The sequence below is a fragment of the Podarcis cretensis genome (assembly GCF_951804945.1).
Source record: "Podarcis cretensis genome assembly, chromosome: 4".
Lineage (NCBI taxonomy): Eukaryota > Metazoa > Chordata > Lepidosauria > Squamata > Lacertidae > Podarcis > Podarcis cretensis.
In genome coordinates this window covers 76,191,338-76,213,100 of record NC_137173.1, presented here as the reverse complement: position 1 = coordinate 76,213,100, position 21,763 = coordinate 76,191,338, and the positions used below count along the sequence as shown (strand labels likewise).

General features: G+C 42.0%; 2 protein-coding genes across 2 annotated transcripts in view; one reads left to right on the top strand and one right to left on the bottom strand.

Annotated features, from left to right (window-relative positions):
- EIF5B (eukaryotic translation initiation factor 5B) overlaps nt 1-11,573 on the bottom strand; it is a 29,497-nt gene extending 17,924 nt beyond the window's left edge. The window contains exons 1-4 of the mRNA XM_079972488.1: nt 11,394-11,573; nt 2,962-3,087; nt 1,821-1,905; nt 674-1,334 (exon numbers count right to left, since the gene is read on the bottom strand). Of these exons, the coding sequence (XP_079828614.1) occupies nt 674-1,334; nt 1,821-1,905; nt 2,962-3,087; nt 11,394-11,428 (907 nt within the window). The 5' untranslated portion in view covers nt 11,429-11,573. The remainder of the gene's footprint in view (nt 1-673; nt 1,335-1,820; nt 1,906-2,961; nt 3,088-11,393) is intronic.
- Nucleotides 11,574-13,071: 1,498 nt separating this feature from the next.
- TXNDC9 (thioredoxin domain containing 9) lies at nt 13,072-19,877 on the top strand. The gene is made up of 5 exons (XM_079974614.1): nt 13,072-13,460; nt 15,301-15,510; nt 16,522-16,640; nt 17,077-17,331; nt 18,256-19,877. Exons 2-5 carry the CDS (start codon nt 15,334-15,336, stop codon nt 18,371-18,373), a joined length of 669 nt encoding a protein of 222 aa, XP_079830740.1. The 5' UTR covers nt 13,072-13,460; nt 15,301-15,333; the 3' UTR covers nt 18,374-19,877.
- The last annotated feature ends 1,886 nt before the right edge of the window (nt 19,878-21,763 follow it).

Below are 21,763 nucleotides of genomic sequence, written 5' to 3'. Positions count from 1 at the left end.
AGTAAATCCACTTTAAAAAAGAAACAGACTTTTTGCCATTTGGAAAGTGATGGGAAGGACAAGATGTGTGGGACAAACTAATGATTAATGGGAAGACAAGTTAGCACCCCACAAGCAAATCAAGATGAATGCTCATTTATAACCAACCCAGAACGAATGACCTCAATAAGCCCAAACACAGGCTAACCACCACATACGTTTTGTGCAAGCAAATCTAGATAAATGCAAAGAACAGACTGTCTGGAGGAGCTCTCAATGTTTGGTCTTCCCCAAACAGACTGTCTTAGGCAGTTTCTGAAATTCCTAAGTACTAGCGATGATATAGTTTTCAACACAGGGGACGTATGAAAAGGGCCCCCACTCAGAAGCCTTGCTCACCACATGCATTAAGAACTGCATAAATTATATTCAGCAAAATGCTTTAGAATCACATTAGTCAAGAAAATCAGGGCCGCAAATCAGCTAGTGTTTTCAGGGCATCAATACGACTTCTAGAGTCTCCAAATAAAATCAGGCAATGAATTTTCCTACTACAAAGCCAGCTTAAAGCGAAACAAAAAAGATCACCAATTAGTGAACAAGGAAACTGATTCAAGTGTTCTGGCATTCATCTTGAAATTCCTATAAACTCCCACACAAACTTGTTCCTCACATCCTTACAAATATGACCTACCTTCTGCTACTACTGAAGCTTCTCCTTTTTCCACAGTGGCAGATTCTGATACCAGATCTGAAGTGGTTCCTTTTTCAGCCTTCTTTGATGCCTCCTTCTGCTTTGCCTGTTCTTTATTGGCTTCCAGATCTTCTTTCTCCTTCTGTTTCCTCAATTTGGCCTTTTCCTCTTCACGCTTTTTTTTCTCACGCTCTTTCTTCTCTGCCTTCTTCTGAGCCACTGTTTTTATTTTGAATGAAGAGTCCACCTCTTCATCACCACTTTCAGCCTCAGTGGCTGGTTTTGCCTTCTGGCTTTTCTTCTGCCCTTTTTTCGATTCCGAGCCTTCGTCCAATTCATCACCGCTCTCGCCAGATGACGCAGCTTGTGTACGCTCTTTGCTTTTCTTGATAATGATAACTTCATCATCTTCGGAAAGTTCCTGTTTCCTATTTGATTTTTGAGGTTTTCCTTTCTTTTTCTTAAGCAATGCATCAAAGTCATCATTGTCATCGTCACTGCCAGAGGGAGCTTCCTTTGGGGGCCTGGGGGCCTTCTTTGACTTTTTATCCTTATCCTCCATTTCTTCACTGTCATCATCATCTAAGTTGGAACTTTTGTTCTTTCCTTTCTTTTTTTTATCTTGTTTTGAACAGCTAAATTCTTCACTGTCATTCTCTGTCTAGCAAATAAATAAATAAATCATTTTAAAGTTAGAACATTCTCAACAGAAAATAGAAGAATTGTACAGTACTTGAGCATAATACATTTGCAGCAACCAGATTCTCTGGTTGCAGATTAAACTACAAAAAACACTCATGACAAAAATCACCAGATTTTAGGGAACAAAAATATATGTGCGTCAAGTGCCTTTTGGAAAGCCAGTTACACAACCTTGTGATTTATTTATTTTTAAATAGATAGATGACTCCTCAATGCAGCCCTTATAGAATCTGCTCTTTGGTGGAATGTCTGTATGAAGTTAATGTATTTTTTTGAAAGGAGACCTGCACAATGACAGGCAGTTTTCCAAATGCAAAGGCAGTTTTCTCTGGACTGTACCAAATGCTTCTTTCTCTTCACGCTAAAAAAAAATTTCACAATTTGCTTTGGCTGGGGCTTTCAGCTGTAGTGCAACACTTTGAATGCACCCCCCCCAGACACTTACCTTTATTGCAACTGGTTCTCTTTCAGCTTTCCCTCCTTGCATCTCCAGAGACAACTCTTCCAACTCTTTCGAAATATCATCTTCACTACAATAAGAACAATTATACATGTTTCAAGTATTGCTTACTTACAAATAATCTAGGTTCAATAACTGGATGAGTCCAGTGACTACAGTACTGCTGCCTTGCTTTCTGGATTTCCACATCTTTCTGTCTTTTATATTATAGTAGAGGCTCGTGTGTATTTGAGCAGGGTGTTATTTCTCTTGCATACTTCTTACTACTCACTCCAAGGCGTTTCACATAAAGCAAACGGCAGGAGATGCGTGGGCCAACTTGCCAGCAGGCTATTGGTGGGTAGGCAGTTTTGTCCTCCTGGTGCCAAGCAGACAAATCCATGCTGTGGCTCAATTGTGTGATACATACATTTATCAGTAGCCTGATACCATACGTGTGTTTCCCTCAGTGGAGGCAGGGCATCAACACTGAAAGTGTCAATAATCAGCATGGTAATGGGAGGGGGAGAACAGTGTTTCTTCCCACCTACTCACTCAAACTATTACTAGCAATATTACAGCATGTGCTTGGCTCTTGGAGGGAACTTTTCAGGAATATATACCTGCAAAACATATTTGTCTACATTAGTGGTTCCCAATTGGGGATCCCACCCAAGGGGTTCTTGGCACATACCTGTCAACTATCTAAGACATCCTATTTGGGGGGGCGTGCTCTCAAGTGAGAACATGGTGCCCCAAAAGCACAAGGTTGCAGCCAGACACTCATCTCACGCGAGATTGTAGCACCCCAAAACACACATTTTTGTGCACTGTGCCTTTGCACAGGTCACATGACTCGCACGGGATTGCAGCCCGAAGACGTGCATCCCGCTTTTGCGCCGGCACACGTTGGAAGGTATGGTGGCACTATTCACATAACAAAAACTACCACAGAGTTTTCAAAAGTAGGGAGTCCATGACTTGGCTTTTGAAAAACAGGGGTCTGCAGTACTTAGCCAATTGGGGGCCACTGGTCTAAACAGTTATTCATTCAGATAAGGATAAGCATACAGTAAGAAGCCTCCTTTTGTACTTCTGCAATCTTTTGTTGGATTAGAGCTACCAGACACATATTTTGCAAACTTACTCAAAATCTGGTTTCTTCTTTTCCTTTTTCTTCTTGGCCTTAGACTTCTGAGGCTCTTGTTCTTTGGCAGCACCTGCACCCTCTATTTCGGCTGCAAGTGCATCAAGGTCAATGTCATCCTTGGCACTAGAATTAAAAAACAACAACTTTTACTAAAAAGTGAAACAAATTACCGTATTTTTTGCACCATAACACTCACTTTTTTCCTCCTAGAAAGTAAGGGGAAATGTCTGTGCGTGTTATGGAGGAAATGCCTACGGGTGGCATGCCTACGGATTTTCCTCCTCTAAAAACTACGTGCGTGTTATGGTCGGGTGCGTGTTATAGAGCGAAAAATACGGTAATACTTAATGTTCAGTATTTTAATATCAAAAACTTGCATTGTAAAAAAGATATTCAACTAGATTTAGGTAGTAATTTGTACTGTTTGATGAGATTACAGCAGAGTGAGTAACTACTATCGAACAGCTATTAATACAGCATGAGCAACTTGAAGGAAAAGGGGTGTTTAAGCAAAATACAATTTAACTGAAACTACCACACTCTGAAATGAAACTATTTGTTCAGTAAGAATTTCAACACCTTCAAAACATAATACCGACCACATCTAAATAAGTTTACATTAATAGATTAGAAGATTAGCACCACACTGCATCATGAGAATTATTTCAAGCAAAGCAAGGAAACAGATACAACACCTTCCTCTATCCAGCCAGAATGCAAAGAGTTGCTAGCTCTCGTACATATAGGGATACTATGCTGTTGCAAGCTATTGAGTCAGAAAATTGGGAAGGTCCTTTCAGAGGAATTTAGCCTGAAGAAGTGTCTTCCACCAGCACAGCAGGCAGGGAACAGAGCAAGTCAGGAAGCCTCAGCTTTAGGCAAACTAGACATTAAATCATTGTTTTTACAAACAGAAGGGTGTACAGCACACTAGAGCATACATCTAGTGGTAGTGGTAGTGGAAGTTCACAAGTTTATTGTTCTAGCCACCATGATTGGTACAAACTTGTACCAATAAACTAATACATAACATATACAGTATCCATTATATAAACCAGCATCCATGATGCAAGAGGGAGAAATTGCCAGAAACAAAAACTCAAATCCAGCTTGATTTCAGATTACGCCTCAATCACCACAGCAATATATAGCGATTTTATCTAACTGCTTTTTCCCTTTTTTGTGGCCAGCGCATAGAGGGCCACTCTGTGTGTTACAAAGCTATTATTGTCACTCAAAAGAAACTGAACCATTTCTGCTGGGTTATCTGCTTGCTTGCGTGAACAAAGGCTTCAGAAAGTGATATCCTGGGTCTCTATTTAAGGGGCAGGCTAACAGATAATGAGTGATGTCTTCCATCAGACATTGACCACTAATACACAGTCTGTCTGTATGCAGGACCTTGGAGCGACCATCCAAGATTGCAGTGAGCATCACTTGGAAATGCACCTCAATAAAGGCACATGTACCAGCAATGTGTAAGGATTTATTAAACCTACCTGAATGGCAAAAAGTCTTCTGTAATGAGATAAAGGCCCTTATTTCCTTCCAGAAATCAAATAAAGCTCCAGGAGAAGATATGCTTCCACATGAGCCCTATAGTTATCAAATAAGGCCTAAGTCCTGTGACAATTTGCTGGAAGACATCAAGGTATGGAGATTTTCTCATAAAAAGTTGGTGCAAGCTCGTCAGACGATTACTATATAGTGTCTTTTGAATATCGCTGTTCAGTCTGTGAAATCATTTCAGTCTTTTTACACCCTGCATTTCTCCACAAACTCTTGCAGATGCGGTTGTTTGTATGCATTCGAGAAATAAATAAATAAATTTATTTATTATACCTCATCCATCTGGCTGGGAATAGGGTCACTGATACTGGAAAGTGGTCACTTTCTGTTCATTCTAACACTTCAGAAGTGTATAATGAAGGAGATACTATAATGTGGTTGATAGCACTTCCATCATGTTTGTTCAAATAAGTATATTGACCCTTATCTGCCTACAGGACTCCCATGAAGAATATAAAAATTATGTTGGAATAACAATTCCAACAATTTCAGACCCTGTGTGTTATATTTCTTGTCCATGGAAAATGTGAGGTTAGGAAAATACAGTGGTGCCCCGCAAGACGAATGCCTCGCAAGACGAAAAACCCGCTAGACGAAAGGGTTTTCCATTTTGGAGGCGCTTCGCAAAACGAATTTCCCTATGGGCTTGCTTTGCAAGACAAAATGTCTTGTGAGTTTTTCCGACTTTTTTTCCCTCCCCCCCCTTTTTCTAAGCCGCTAAGCTGCTTATCTGCTTATCCGCTAAGCTGATAAGCCGCTAAAAGCCGCTAAGCCGCTAATAGCGCTAATCTGCTAAGCCGTCAATGGGCTTGCTTCGCAAGACGAAAAAACCGCTAGACGAAGAGAATCGCGGAACGGATTCTTTTCGTCTTGCGAGGCACCACTGTATCTTCCAAGGTAAAAAGAGACCCTCTGCAGTTGTTCCAAGTTGGGCATACCTCTATTTTTACTGTTCTATCTTTTATAAGAGTCAGGGAAAGTGAAAAGAATTGTATTTTTGGGTAAATTCCTCTTCTGATGCAACATCATGTAATAACTAACACTTCGTGTTGGTTTATTATACAACAATCAATGGCAGAGTTACACTTTAACTCAATTGTGTTCGGCAAATAAAATACCTGTTTAAATTGGATGCCTGGTATGTGTTGTTTTTAAAAGAAAAATCCAAACAGAATTCTACAAACATAGTATTACATTCCCAACATGGGAATAGACAGGGATCGAACCCACGACCTAGGCGTTATCAGCACCATGCTCTTAACCAACTGAACTAGGACATTTCGAAGATGGCCTATGCAAAGGACAAGTTTTGTCTCCCCCACCCCCTTTTCTAAGGTCCAGTATGGAAGAAAAAATAGAAAAACATTGTACTTGGTGCTGGAGTACATTCAAAAGCTGTACAATAAAACTCAAAGCTCCAAGAATCCCTCAAGCTGACTGTGGAGAGGGTAAGCACAAAGGCCTTAGTAACTTGTTGCAACACAATCTCCAACTCACTGCCTACTCAGAGTCCTCCATTTTCTATATCATGTAAAAGAAAATAGTCCATGACTGGAAGTACATGTAAGAAGATTGCTAACAGATAAAAGAATGAAAAGCCTTTCAATTTGTGTGTATCTTCAGTTTCTAAGAATCTACACAGACCTGACTGTTGCTCTCGATGGATGCCAGAAAACTGGCTATGTGAACCAATTATAATCTGTAGATTAGGACTTAAATTATGTTAATAATTTAAAGGAGGGTATGTACTGTTTACATGACAGTACCATATACTGGTTCAGGCTTTCTGGTTTTGTCTGCAGTTACTACACCATTGATTTATTTGAAACGTGTGTATCGCCTATATCTATATAACTATATAAAACACAAAGCAGCTCAGGGCCCAACAAAGCAACAAGAACAAAATTAAAAATAGTACAACAGCAAACACAAAATAAGGTGAAATCAAAACCAGTTATTGTTGTGTCAAAGGCTCTACTATAATGACCTGTCTCCTTAAACTTAAGAGAAACCAGGCAAGTCTCTCTAGGAAGCAAATTCCTAGAGGAAGTGAAGGTTAGACTCTAGCAAGTCAAAGAAGGCTCTGTCTCTTGTAGTCACCCATCAGACCAATGCAGTTGTTGCAATACCAAAGTATTATGCAGCATATACCGAACTATTGTTGCCACAACATTCTGGCGTATTCATATACTTAGCACGGCAGTAGACTTATCAGGAAGTCAGTAGAGAAGAATTAGGCAACCTTTTTTCTCTCATGGGCTAGATTCCTTGGAAGATAATCTGCTGAGAGCTGCATATTGACAATGGGCAAAGCCAGAGCAGATGATGGGCACAGTCAGGAGAAAAAGAGTTACAGGTTAACTAATCTAGAAGAAAAACTACAATGCTTTAAATGGAGCACCTTGGCTGCACTAGAAACTGACTGGCAGACAGTTAAATCAGTTGGGTTTGTTTTTCCAGGAATAGCCACACTGGCATCTCCTTCGGAGCGCCAAGGCCCACTCCATATCAAAATGAGACATTCAACACCTGCACAACTTCTACTGTGTCAGTTGTTTCTTCCCAGCATCGTTAATGTGACCCAATCTTTATCCACATATTGCAAAAACTAAAAAACTGTCTAAGCAAATGCAACAGAAAGAGATTGTGAGAACAACCAGAACACTATTTGCCACTAAACCAACATGTTTTGTCGTGTTTTCAATATTCTGTTGGGAGCCACCCAGAGTAGCTGGGAAAACCCAGCCAGACGGGCGGGGTATAAAAAATAAGTAATAATTATTATTCTCTCCAAACAGTGGCCAACACATTATTATTTATTATTATTCTTTGTATACTGCCTTTCATCCAAAGATCACAGGGCGGTTCACAACATAAAAATACAAAATTAAAACACATTATACATAATAAAACAAAAACAAACCAATATCCTGCCAAAAATATTTAAAAGGCCATAAAATGTTAATTAACCAAAGGCCTGGTTATAGAGAATCACTTTTGCCTGGCACCTAATGATAGGTAATGAAGGTGCCAAGTGAGCCCCCTTGGAGAGAGCATTCCACAAACCCTGAGCCTCTGCAGAAAAGGCCCATTCTCATGTTTCACCCTCTAGACCCATTGCAGAAGAAGCACATGAAGAAAGGCCTCAGATGATGACTGCAGGGTCTGTATTGGTTCATATGGGGAAAGGCAGTCCTCAGGGTGGATAAAAATCAATCTTTGTTTTTAAATTATTATTTTTTACAGAAATTTGATTTTTTTTTATTTAGATCAGATTTTTTTTTATTTAAATTGGATTTTTAAAAAATAAAATGCTTTTGGAGGAAAATCTTTCTAAAAATAGTTTTCTATTTAAGTTACATTATAGTCCAAAGGCTATTCATCAGTATATAAGGATTTGTTTTTAATTATGTAGCACGAGGCTTTATATGCAATGTTTAAATTTTTTGGTAAATGAATTCCATTAATCCATTCACAATGTCATGCTCTTCCAGAGGTTTCTGTAAGATTATTTGGGGCAGTTTTTCTAACAAGAAGATATTATCACAGATGCTTGTTTTTGCAGTTCTCCAAAGTGTGAATTTATGTCTGCAGGTAACATGCCTTTTCTTCACCGGAAAATTTTTATAAAATAAACATACAGAGTTGAGGAAAAAACCTTAATTCCATTGTTCCTTTGCAAATTTATATACACAGAATCAACCCCTTGCCTCTTAAATGCTAAATTTCAAGAGGTTCAATGAATAGATTGTTTGGAGTTGAATAGATCTGCACAAGTAGCTAAGTGTGAAGCAGTGAAAATGGAAGTGCGACCTTGTGAGCAGAAAATTCCACAAGTCTTGGGATCTTTGTGTAATAATTGTGCATGTCAGTTGCATGTCTGTGCAACTCAGACTTGAGGCAAGTGCTGAAGGCATTTCAGGGCTGGCAATCTCTTCCCAATCCCACTGTGTTCCAACAACTGCACTAACACTTAACTGTACAGAATAGGCACCTGAATAAAGAAGAAGAAGAAGAAGAAGAAGAAGAAGAAGAAGAAGAAGGAGGAGGAGGAGGAGGAGGAGGAGGAGGAGGAGGAGGAGGAGAAGGAGAAGAAGAAGAAGAAGAAGAGGAGGAGTTTGGATCTGATATCTCGCTTTATCACTACCCGAAGGAGTCTCTCTCCTTTCCCTTCCTCCCCCACAACAAACACTCTGCGAGGTGAGTGGGGTTGAGAGACTTCAGAGAAGTGTGACTAGCCCAAGGTCACCCAGCAGCTGCATGTGGAGGAGTGGAGACGCGAACCCGGTTCCCCAAATTACGAGACTACCGCTCTTAACCACTACACCACCCAAAGAGGTGGGGGTGGAAATAGTAACTGGAATGTGTAAGTCCTTTGCGAGACCTTGAAGTACTTGCCAGTCAACTAATAAGAGTTCACTGGTTCCAGGACCTTCTTCCCAGTTGTAAATATTAAATTATACCAGCAAGAATGAGTCTTTCTGTAAAAAAAATGATTTAAATCAAGTCTTACTGACAAGTGATTTAAATTGATTTGATTTAAATCAAATCCACCCTGGCAGTCCTTGAGTTTTTGCGGTCCTGAACCATTTAAAGCTTTATAGGTCAAAAACAGCACTTTGAATTGGGCCCGGAAATGAATTGGCAGCCAGTGCAGTTGGGTCAAGATCCATGTAATATGCTCAAACCATCTTGCTCTTGTTGGCAGCCTGGCCACCTATTCTGCTGCAGCTGGAGTTTCCAAACCATCTTCACAAGTAGCCCTATGTATAACACATTGCAGTAATCTAACCTAGAGGTTACCAGAGCATAGATGACAGAAGTTAGGTTATCCTTGGCTAGATAGGGGCACAGCTGAAGCTGATGGAAGATACTCTGCACTACGGAAGCCACCTGAGCCTCAAGTGACAGCAATGGATCCAGATGTACCCACAAAAACACTATACCAATTATATTTTTAAAAAATAATAATTAGCAAGTTTATCTACTTTTTATACTAATGGCTTCTGATGATCTGATCTGCATTGCAATATAGAAGGATGTTTCAATGTGAATTCTTATCGATAGTGTAGCATAAACAAAGATGTTCAGATCAAATGTGTTTTCTTATCTCTGATCCTCTTTTCTTTTCTTTATATTTATCATGGAGGGAGAATCAGAGCATATGGCCTTAAATGAAGAAAATTAACTGAGTGCTCCACTATACCCCTCTTTTGTCCTCCATACCCTTTTGGATCTTAAAGGCTACAGCTCAAGGCATAAAACCGTAGTGGATAAAAACAGAATGACTAATGGAGAAGGGAAGGGACCTCAAAGAAACTATTCTCTGATAAAATTCATTTCAGAAGCACTGGTGATTCCCTCCCACCCCCTGCTCTCCCCAGTTCCTCCACCTATGGAAAGTCCACAAGCAGCCTGTGAGCACACTAGCCATCTCCCACTCATGCTCCCCAGCTGATGGTATTCAGATCATACTACCTCTAATACTGGAGGCAATGTAGCCATCATCCTGTATTCTCCATCAATTTGGTATATTTGTAGCTACTATTTACATAAAAACTAGGCATGTGCACTTTATTTCAAAAACATACTGAACAGCAAAGTTTCATATGCGAAATTATACATATAATTTCATGTTCTTCAAGAACTGAGCAAAGGCTTAGGTACAACAAACAAGCAAAAACTGCACATATTTCATTTTCTTCCTAATGTCATCTCCATCCAATTTCCTTCTTTACTTCAGAATCTATAGTGTAATTAATTGTATACACCGCTCAGGATGAAGCATCAAACTGGCTGAGCAGAAACCAGTTATCCATAAGTTATTTTTAAAAGCTGTTCCATTACAGTCTGTTTTTGCACATTAAGCACTTCACATCTTCCTACCTTCAAATTTTAGCTGCCCCGGCCATTTTCTGAACTTTTCCCATCACACTCCCATACACACCATGCAAACCTGTCCCAATTTTTTTCTTTCACAATGCAGTATATTGACTCTGGGCATTTGCCTTGGCCACATGTCTGAAAAATCTAGCAGGTTCAAAACTAAAGCCACAAATTTGTAACCAAGGGAATAAAAGCTTTATCTGACCAACGGGCTTGCTCAATTAGGGTACTTTAAACTTGCAAGAAGATCCTGTCCCCTAACACTGGCGTATCGCAAAGCTCCTCCATTCGGGAATGGCGTTTTTGGACAAGAGCCTTCCTCAGCAAAACTATTAACACCTGGGTCACTGCAAAAAAAAACACCGTCGAGGTTCCTCTGCAGTTGGCCACGATTACCTCTGACACCAACACAACGCAGACACACCAGAAGAAATTGCGGGAGCTGCGAGCCCAACACGCTCACTGCACCAGATTTTCCGGATGGCTGTGCAGCTGAGTCAAGCCTCCATTTGCAAACCTTGGGCCTCTCCGCCGGTTTTGCAGCAGAGGTGGGTCGAGTAGCGTTCAATTAAGCAACTTGCCCGAGAAAAGGGAATTTTTACGGCGGGGGGAAAACAGGAGACGGGAGCGCACCTCGAAATAACTGCGGGAAATAACGTCTGCCCATAAACCTCGAGTTAGCGACTGACAGCGCAGGAAGGGGCTGGAGTCCCCAAAGGGCGCCCGCCAGAGAGGAGGTAGCCCCGCCCGAGGGCGCTGGGCGACACCGGCCCTCTCAAGCCACCACGGCCCTCCATGGAAAGGGGCGAGTGGCCCAGCCAAGCCTCGGCGGTGGAAGAACCACGAGCTCCCCTGAACCCCGTCGAGGAATGAGGAGAAACGTCCCCTCAGGGAAGCCCGACTCCCTCAGCGGCCGGGAATAAGAGCGAGGAACCCCACGACCTCCCCATGGCCCTCCTCCCCCGTCGGGTTACCTCTCCTCGCTCTTGCTTTTCTGCTTCTTGCCCATGGCTGCGCTCGCAACTGCCTCTCAGGCGCCTTTTCCTTGCGCAGGGCCCAGCCAGCCACATCCACACGCGCCCGGGCACATATGGTGAGAGGGAGGCCAATACGACACCACGGAGCAGGCAGCCGCTGACGCGCGCAGGCGCCGTTCGTCCTCCGTCCCGGCGCGCCGCGGAAGCGTAGAAGAACGTGCGCCCGGCAGTGAGGGAGGGCTCCCCCGGTTGCAGGCGCCTCCTCTGGTCGGAGGAGGAACTGCAGCAGGAAGAGCGGCTCTTATTTAAGTGAAATAAATACAGTGATACCTCGGGTTAAGTACTTAATTCGTTCCGGAGGTCCGTTCTTAACCTGAAACTGTTCGTTCTTAACCCGAGGTACTATTTCTGGGTTAGCGGAGTCAGTAACCTGAAGCGAATGTAACCTGAAGCGTATGTAACCCGAGGTACCACTGTAATACGCATCTCAGTGCGTGGACACAGCTAAGCCGCTTTGGTCATAGAGTTGTAGAGATAGAAGGAACCGGGAGGGTTATCTGGCCCCATCCCCTGCAATGAAGGAACCTTTTGCCCGACGTGGGGCTCGAACCCACGATTTAGTCTCGTGCTCTACTGAGCCCCGGGGTGCGTGGGTGAGAGACACCTTGGAACTCTGTAGACGCTGCCTGAAGTCCCAGAAAGAAAGCGAGAGGCGAGCTCCACGTAAAGAATACGAATTTTGAACAGCAGGCAATGTGAAATTGTGGAACTAATAGGAACAGGCTCGAATACATGGGTGGGAGTCAGACCATGGTTTCTTCCATCTGGGACCCTCTGATCCTTAAAACCAGCTGAGAACTGTGTCTTTCCGTACCGAAGAAGCAGGAATTGAAATCCGAATTTATTTTTTCTGCAGACGTATAGAAAGAGGAAAGCCGCTTCCGTGTGAATATAGCAAAGCTTAGCCCTCAGATGCAGAGTTCATGAAGTGATGAGAGGAGGAAAGATGCGTGTAAAAGGATAGGGGTGACATTCAGCTCCTATCACTGGACACGTTTGAAATAGTATTTTAAAACGAATTAAGCTCCGCCGTCTTTGTGCCTTTCTATATTGCTTGCATGGTCTCATTTTTAATTCATTTCTCATGCTGCAGCTAACTTTAAAATAAAAAACCCGAACAGGAAACAGCAGACACTCACAGAAATCGCTATATATTTACAGTATTATATAATGCTATCATGTATGCTTGTTTTTTTTTTAATGACTGCCCGAGGCTATATTAACTCGGAAGCAAGTGCCTCTGAGCTGAGTGAAACTGGGGTTTATAACCAGATAAACAGGGCTGCAGCTTATAACTTTTGACAGGTTTAAACAATGGACCAATAAAGCGACCGCAGCATAGCGTGCCTAGGCATCAGCAGCCCCTTCCAACTCAGTTAAGGCTTATTTTATTTACTAGATTTCTTGAATAGACCTGCGCGGGGAATGCACTGGTAGCAACCCAGTCGCTACCGCGTTTACTCAGAAATAAGACCCACGGATGATTCATCGGCTTTATTGCCTAGTAAGCAACCATTCCGCTCTGCACTTAGGAGAGCCACGCCTTTCTAGAACCCAGCCGGAAGCGCAAGGCATTCTGGGCCTTGTAGTTTGTGGCGCTCGCGGCACTGCTGCGACTATACCGGCAGCAGTTTCCGCGGCGCCTTGAAATTCTGGCCCAAGTAGTTCCCCCTCAGTCCAGAAACCGTTGCTTCGTGGGGCAGTAACAGCCGGTGTGGCCTTCCCTCGACAAAAACAACAGTCTCCGAGCGTTACCATAGCGACTGATCTCAATTTTAAAAACAACCCCAAAAGCCACTGAGCGAACGTGCTTCAAGCGGTGACGTGCTGCGCATGCGTAACAATGGCCGCGGACTCTGACGATTAATGCTTGCGCCAACAATAGAGTTTCCGGGTGCCTCACACTCCCTTAGGACGCAGGCGTACGCAGCCGGCCGGTAACGGAGTCCGTTGAGAGGCCTGGGAGGGTGTTTTTCGGGCGCTAATTTGCCTCAGGCTTCCGCAGTGAGTATAAGAGCGGGACAATAAAGACCCATTTGTGTTTACACGCGCAGTACGTGTGGGTGCGGCGGCTGCGCTTCCTTCCAAGTCCCGCACTGGGAGTGAGATCTGTGCAGCCCCCCCTGAGCAGGCCGTGCTATTCTGTGGGTGGGCGTATCTTTCTGAGTTGCTGGGGCTGTCGTCGTCCTCCCTCCCCCCTTCGAAGGATTTCTCAGGACAAAAGGATTCAGCTGGCCCTGCACGTCCCGTGGCTGCCTTTCTGTGTTAGGGAAAGCAGCAGGGGATCATAGAATCTTGGAAGGGACCCCAAAGGCCATCTAGTCCAATCCCCTTGCAATGCAGGAATTTCAGCTAAAGGGTCCATGACAGATGGCCACCCACACTCTGCCTAAAAAAACCTCCCAAGGAAGGTGAGTCCGCCGCCACCTCTCGTGGGAGTCTGTTCCACTGCTGAACAGCTCTTACTGTTAGAAAGGTTTTTTCCCCCTGATCTTTAGTCGGAATCTCCTTTCTTGCAGCTTGAAGCCATTGGTCCTACCCTCCAGAGCAGGAGAAAACTAGCATGCTGTCTCCTCCATGTGACAGCCCTTAAGATATTTGAAGATGGCTATCCTATCTCCTCTCAGTCTCTTTTCCAGGCTAAACATACCCAGCTCCTTCAAGCGCTCCTCGGAAGGCTTAGTTTCCAGACACTTGATCATCTTGGTTGCCCTCCTCTGCACATGTTCCAGCTTTTCAACATCCTTCTTAAATTGTGGTGCCCAGCATTGGACACAGTATTCCAGTTGTGGTGTGACTAAGGCAGAATAGAGTGGTACTATTACTTCCCTTGATCTGGACACTATACTTCTGTTGATGCAGCCTAGAGACACAATAAAGGGGAATGGCCTTTGCCCTGGTTGCAGTGCACTCTCTGTAAACTGGTTTTGAGCCAGGGGGTGCCAACTTGGATGAAATATTGGGGAGGGGAGAGAGTAAGCCCCACCCCACATAGTTGATCACATGACATGACACACACCCCATTTGAATGGCAATGCCCATAAACTTGGGGGGGGGGTTGTCCCCTCAAAAATTGGGGGACTGAATGGGCCTCTGACCCTAGGAGTTGGCTCCTATGTATTAAGCAGACTTCGATGTTGATCTTATGTAAGTAGCTCCGGATTCCTGTTTAGCTGAGGAGTGGGGTAAAAATGTTTCAAAACAGTAAAATAAAGCTAGCTGCTGCAAAATGGGCAGGTGCCTAGAGGCAATGCATTTCCGCAATGGCTAATAAAGTTGAGGTTTCTACAGTGCAATGTAGCAAGTCTTATTAGTCAGCAATATATTATGTCAACTTCAAAGCAAAGTAACATCAAAGTTCAGTTGGTTTGCTTTCAATTTTGCATATTACTAATATGGACATAGTTTTATGGAGCATATACAAACATTTTGTGAGCCCATCTGTCACTTACAACGGAAGAGCTACAAAGGGGGAAAACCCAGAAATGGGTTAAAAGGAGGAAAGCAGAATAGGCTGTACAGTACTATTCATCCCTCTTCTGCAGAGTGGGTCAAGACAAAACTGCCAAAGATGCTAGAAGAGGCTGTATACAAGTGTTTAAATGCTAATTCCTGGAGTCTCCGAACCAAGATAGGTGAACTGAAATACTTGGTCTCAAAGGATAGCGCTGATATAGTGGACATAACAGAAACCTCGTGGAATGAAGAGAATCGGGGACATGGTTATCTCTGGATATAAAAGGACAACCTGGAAGGTGGTGTTGCTCTAGGGCATAAATGAATGAAAAGTGGAGCTTTGATATATTGCATCCGAGTCTGATTTAAAATCTACTCTGTTTTACAGGTTTAATGCGTGTGCCACTTATTTAGGAGGAAAATGTCATCTGAAATGTTTTCAAAAGTTCTGGAAGCTCAATTGCTTCAGACAACAAAGATTGTAGAAGAACAACTTGATGCTGAGATTAAAAAACTAGACAATGTGGATGATGATGAATTAGAAATCCTAAAGCAAAGAAGACTTGAAGGCTTGAAGAAAGCCCAGCAACAGAAACAGGTAAGTTTCTTGTAGTGGTGTTAACTGTTTAATATTAGTTGTTGTTTTAATAGCTGTATCAAATTCACAGCCCTATAATAGCTGTATCAACAGCCCTATAATAGCTGTATCAACAGCCCTATAAGATACACCACTTTTTCTCTACTGCAGATGAGAATGAAGCTGATAGAATACTAGCTTGCCTAAAGCTGCAAAGTGAGTTTATGGAGGAAGTGAAATTTGAAGTAGCTCACACTCATGCAGTTCAATCCAACTCATACTCCACTCCAGAAGAATTAGATGTTATAAATACCGTGTTCTTTATTTTTGTTTTTTATATGGTAAACTGTCCTGCGAGCCTCAGATAAAGGGTGGTATGGAAATTTAATTAATTAATAATCCTGCTGAAATCAGTGGGATTCATTCTGCAGTAGATGTTCATTGGATTGTAGCCTTACCACGCTTTGCACATTTAATCTATCTGAAGTCTTTAACGTGAGTTTAATGGAATAAGTAAATGTGAATAGGATTGCCTTAGTTGTAATCCTATGTACTGTATATACTTATTTGGGAAGAAGCTCCATTGAACTCCTTAGGACTTGCATCTAAGTAAATATTCACTGGATGGATATGTGTGTTTGTCACTATGTTACACAGTTTGTTGAAACTTCCCTCACATCCATTGGTGTGACACTGGATATGCTGCTGGACAATTATAAATGTCAACATCACCACCTGATATATTTAAAAATATATTATGTAAGGTTAGGAATTGGCAAAGAAGCTGATGTTTAAAGTTTTCTAATATTTGCACCCATTTACCTTGCATGAGCAGGTAATATATGTCAGTAGGGCTAGAAACTTTATTTGGCCATGAAATTGAATTTTTCAGATTTGTCGGCATTTGTAATTACAGAATAACTGGTGGAATTATGAATATTCCTGATGCTACTTAACATTTCAGGGGATGCTTTACCTCTTATGACAACACAAAAATACTTAACTTCTAACATTTTATATTCTTATAAACAGGAATGGCTTTCAAATGGGCATGGGGAATATGTGGAAATCCCCAGTGAGAGAGATTTTTTTGAACAAGTGAAAAGGAGCAATAAAGTCGTCTGCCATTTTTACAGAGATACAAGTTTCAGGTATACTAAACTCCTTAGTACACAAATACTTACCAAAATAGGTTGACTGTCAAACAAATAGCAGAAGATTTGTTTAGAAAACTCCATGATTATTTGTTGTATCGTGAGCATAGTTGGCTGTGCAGATTGATACTTGAAATATTGATTATAGCCTCAACATGGCTGCTAAAGTCTTTAGAGACAGCATTGTCCTTCAGATCCACTGCTTTATATTTTTACTACATCCACTCCCTAGTATCAAGGGCAAAGGGAATGGGAAACTTGGTAAATCTACCTTTTGAGTTAAATATTTAATAACTTATATGCTAACATTATGACCATTGTAATAACAAACTTACTGATAGGTCAAATGCGTATGTTGTCATAATAAATTACTCATTTGCGATTTCTACATTTCATCACTGTAAAGCACGTTGTTTTATTTTCTGTTCCTCAGATGCCTGATAATAGATAAGCATCTAACAGTACTGGCCAAAAAGCACATTGAGACCAGGTTTATCAAATTAAATGCTGAAAAAGCTCCGTTCCTATGTGAGAGACTTCGCATCAAAGTAATTCCCACACTAGCACTTGTAAAAGATGGCAAAACACAAGATTACGTGGTTGGTTTTACTGATCTTGGTAATACAGATGACTTCACCACAGAGACCTTAGAGTGGCGATTAGGTTGTGCAGATATAATCAACTACAGGTAAATAAAATTATCTCTTTTTTGTTTTGTTTTTTTGTTTTGTTTTTTAATGTAGCTGGTGCAATATTAAAGGTACTTAAAGCGTGGAAAATCAAGAAGGGAATCTTTCTTGCAAGGCATCAAAATAATTCTAAACACTGAGTATTGATAGTTATATTGTTGGGGAAAGTTTCTTTCTCTGTACACTGAACATTTTTAAGGGATTTTTAAAAATAATGAACTGGTGTTGCTGCCTTCCTTTAACTGTGAAGCAGCAAGAAATTGTGGAAGGTATTTCTGAACATGTAATACACTTGGTAGGTTACACCTTTAATTCACAAAGAATTAATGATGTACTAGTGAAGGATTCGGGGACGCGGGTGGCGCTGTGGGTAAAAGCCTCAGCGCCTAGGGCTTGCCGATCGGAAGGTCGGCGGTTCGAATCCCCGCGGCGGGGTGCGCTCCCGCTGCTCGGTCCCAGCGCCTGCCAACCTAGCAGTTTGAAAGCACCTCCGGGTGCAAGTAGATAAATAGGGACCGCTTACCAGCGGGAAAGTAAACGGCGTTTCCGTGTGCTGCGCTGGCTCGCCAGATGCAGCTTTGTCACGCTGGCCACGTGACCCGGAAGTGTCTCCGGACAGCGCTGGCCCCCGGCCTCTTGAGTGAGATGGGCGCACAACCCCAGAGTCTGTCAAGACTGGCCCGTACGGGCAGGGGTACCTTTACCTTTTAGTGAAGGATTCAGGAAGCAGAATATGTGTCCCCTCTGCTGTAACAGTGAGAGAAATATTCTGCTTCAAGCAGTTGTACTCCAAGATAACAGAATCTGGCATTGTGTTTTGCCAGACGTATACTATAAAATGCAGGTGTTGCCTTGGTGGTGTTTTTTTTAAATATTGATTCACATACAGTACAGTATTGAAAGAACTTTTCCCCCCCTTTTAGTGGCAACTTGATGGACCCCCCTTTCCAGAGCGAAAAGAAGTTTGGAACCACTTTCACAAAGTTGGATAAGAAAACAATCAGAGGAAAGAAATATGATTCAGATTCTGATGATGATTAGATATCATGATTCAGATGTTTATAAATCATCTTTTCTTTGAAGCTTGATACATTTCTAGGAATGTTTTATAAAGCTGTTTGTTTTCAGTACATTTGCATATAATGCTCATTTTCTAAAACTGTTTTATACAACTCATGAAAAGAAACTGAATTTTTTTTTCCCTCGGGGTGACATTTCTAGGTGAAAAATCTGAGCTCTTTTGAACTGCGTCACATGAGACATGACTTTTTGTTAATTTTGTTAATTATAAAAATAGTCCCTTTAAACTACATTTTTAGTACTTCATTTGCCATTGGAAATGTTAATGAAGGACTTCTGTCAAGAATTGTTATAAAACTATTCCAGAAGTAGTGCATTAAAAAAACTGTTGCTTGTCTGATAATGCCATGCATATGGCGTGGTATTGCCTAACTTAACATTGCACTGCATATTATGAAACCATCTTAGCCTCTTTAAAAGAATTAAGTCTACCAGTTGTGTACACTGCATGTTAAAGCTGAGTCAGCAGGTAATAGCACATGGCAAAACTATATTGAACTGGACTACAGGCTAGATTTTTTTATTTAAAAAAATCAGAATGAAAATTGGTGTTTGCTTTTCCTCTTGATGTGAATGCAGTTTAATACAATTTCTTGCACTGTTGTTCTTCAGTAATAGGCATATTTTCCAGGAGAATCTCTTTCGTCTGGGAATACTAAAATTCCCTTGGGAATCTGTGACAGTCTAGCTCCTAGGTAGGTGAATGAGCTTTTCCTTTGTACTTGTAAATGCCCATAGTTGCCAAAAAGTTTAAGTATATCTACATTTTGGGGTGTTGAGATAAAGCCCAGTTGGTTCAGGAAATAAGAGAACCTTGCCTGTGAATCTCTACTTGTGGCAAATAGAGTCAACCCATTTGAAAGAAAATGGCTTTCTCTTCTGTCAAAGGGAAGCGAGCAATGTTGCAGCATGCTACTGAATCAGCATGAAGTCACCAGTGTTAAGTTGTTAGTTGTGTGCACAGGTCTTGGTTCAGTAGTGGCTTTCTCTGTTTTTCCTTTTGAGGGAGGTGAGGAAACTGCCTCAGTGAGGGGTGAGTGGGCATATTGAATATCCACCATTAACAGGCACACCTTATCTCAGTGGAATGCACAGCTGTGCCCCAACATTGCTTGCTTCTCTCTGCTGATAGAAGTAATGGGCAAGCTATTTCTAGAAGTTATAAAAGAAGCATTTATTATGAGGATCCAAAAGGATGGGGTAATGAGAAGGATGTATCTAAGATGGGTTGAAGGCAGGTAAAAGGGGGGGGGAGGGTTTCAATGTAGTGTTTTGAGTCTACTGGATAGGCATAGTTGATAGGCAGAGTCTCTGTGTCCCAGCAAATTTTGGGTATTGGCTGCCACAGGAGGTGTAAAACCGATCTGGCTCTTTTGCACAGTAGGTCAGCAATATTGTTCTCTTAACTAAGTCAGTTTTTTTTTTTAACATTTATGTAAATGAAAATAAAATTATTTGAATTCTAGGTGCCTGTGTATGTTTTTGCTCAGCCTGCTTTATTCCTTGGAGTGTTGCTAAGCTTTTCCCACTGAGGCACACTAGTATGCCACATAAAGCCGGGGGGGGGGGGGGGAGAGTGTGTGTCTGAATTTTTTCAAGCCACTATGCTCAATATGTTCACAGAAATAGGGCTGCAGCAATACTGAATGGGGTCTTCCTGATCCAAACGGCATAAGGAAAGCAGCAGCCCTGTTTCTGATATATGTCAGTGATGACACTCAGGACCGGGTAAGGAAAGATGATTTCTTGATGAAGCCTGCACTACAACTGACAGGTACAGGACACTGCCACATCCAAAATATCACAGTCCCATCCTCAAGCCCCGACTGGCCCCTTCCAAAGTTGCAAGAAGGATGTCTGACTCCTGCATGTTTTCTGTGAAGGAAGCATTCGGAAATGATAACTGCACACCAACAGTGCTATCCGAAGTGGTTACAGGTTCTACTGCCTCGCTGTGTGTGAAGTGTAGAATGGTTTTGGAGTGAATGCAGACATGATGAGAAGAAAATACATTTAAGCTGCCTGTCGTTTTCTCAGTGGAAGTTCCTCTGAACCCTGTAGATGTTCTAAGGCAGAGGGGGGTAAAACTAATGACCCAAACTACTAGCAGTCACCAGCCTGGCTTGGCTTGTTAACACGATCTTAACCCAGGGGTTGTGTTTGGCAGTTTAATTCCCCCCACCTGGATGAATTCTAACACTTGTTGGACCCAGGAATTTGGGGTGTCTTGCACTTCATGAACTCCTAACAGTATTGACTATTTGCTGAGGTCACATCTCACTTGAAGATTGCAAAAGCAATTCACTTTTTCAGACGAGTTACCGTATTGATAGATTATACGTGGAAACACTCAAGCAGGTCATCACAAAGATAACCAAATGCTCGAGTCTCTACTCACTGCTTTTATTTTTAGCTATCATGGCTAATGCAGTCATCTCCAACTGGTACCCTCCAGATGTTTCGCACTACAACTCCCATCAGCCCCAGCCAACAGACGTTGGAGAAGTTTGAGCTAACATGTCCCTCTCTTTTATATATTTCTTTTAAATATCTTTGTCAGGGGCTAACAAATGACTATGAACTCTTTTACAAGTTTTAGAAAGTGTTTCCTTTCGTCTACTCTGAAGTTAATGCTAATCACTTTACTGATCTCGGAGATGCAACACTGAAAAACTCATTAATTACACACCTCCTATAATTTCATCTCTTGCCTTGTCTCCATACAGCCATTTGTGTACACCAAAAAGCACCAGCTGGTTTGAAGGCAGATGTGCCAGCATCTGTTAATTTTTTAAGTTGCTCTTTTGCCTGGTGATATTTCCAGGGAAAGGGATAGTCTATTAATACCAAACTTTGCTTTTGATTACTCTAGCACAGAGCACACTTCAGCAAGGTTCTATTCTACAATGGATGATGGAGTCATCATTGCTCCCAAGCTGTTTCAGCCCATTTATACTGTTTATGTGTATAAAACATTAGCGCAAAAGAATCTTTTCAGCCATAACGTGTGCACAGTGTTGGTAAATATATTGCTCAAAAGTTTCCAGTCATTCTCCTCACGCTCTTGCTGCTGCCACCATGATGGAGGAAAGAAACCTGAGGCAGGCCTTTGTGGTGCATGCAAACCAACACTCATGATTTGTTTTCCCCAAACGACAATGGCCAAGCCAAGAACCAACCTTGGCTTCCATTCTTGGCTTATGAAACAGAAAGCCAGCCTTTGGTTTGTTTCCTTCCTGGCACAGCAACAGCAACAAGGACTTATATGAACCTTAGCATGCACTGAAGTCACTCATTTTATTTCTGCCTAAATCAGGAATAATGAATACATTCCGTATTTCAAACAGTGTA

Excerpts from the sequence above, each read along its gene's own strand:
- TXNDC9 (XM_079974614.1), top strand. The coding sequence starts at position 15,334 with ATGTCATCTGAAATGTTTTCAAAAGTTCTGGAAGCTCAATTGCTTCAG. Across the intron at positions 15,511-16,521 it reads AAGCCCAGCAACAGAAACAG|GAATGGCTTTCAAATGGGCA; the intron begins GTAAGTTTCTTG and ends TCTTATAAACAG. Across the intron at positions 16,641-17,076 it reads TACAGAGATACAAGTTTCAG|ATGCCTGATAATAGATAAGC; the intron begins GTATACTAAACT and ends TCTGTTCCTCAG.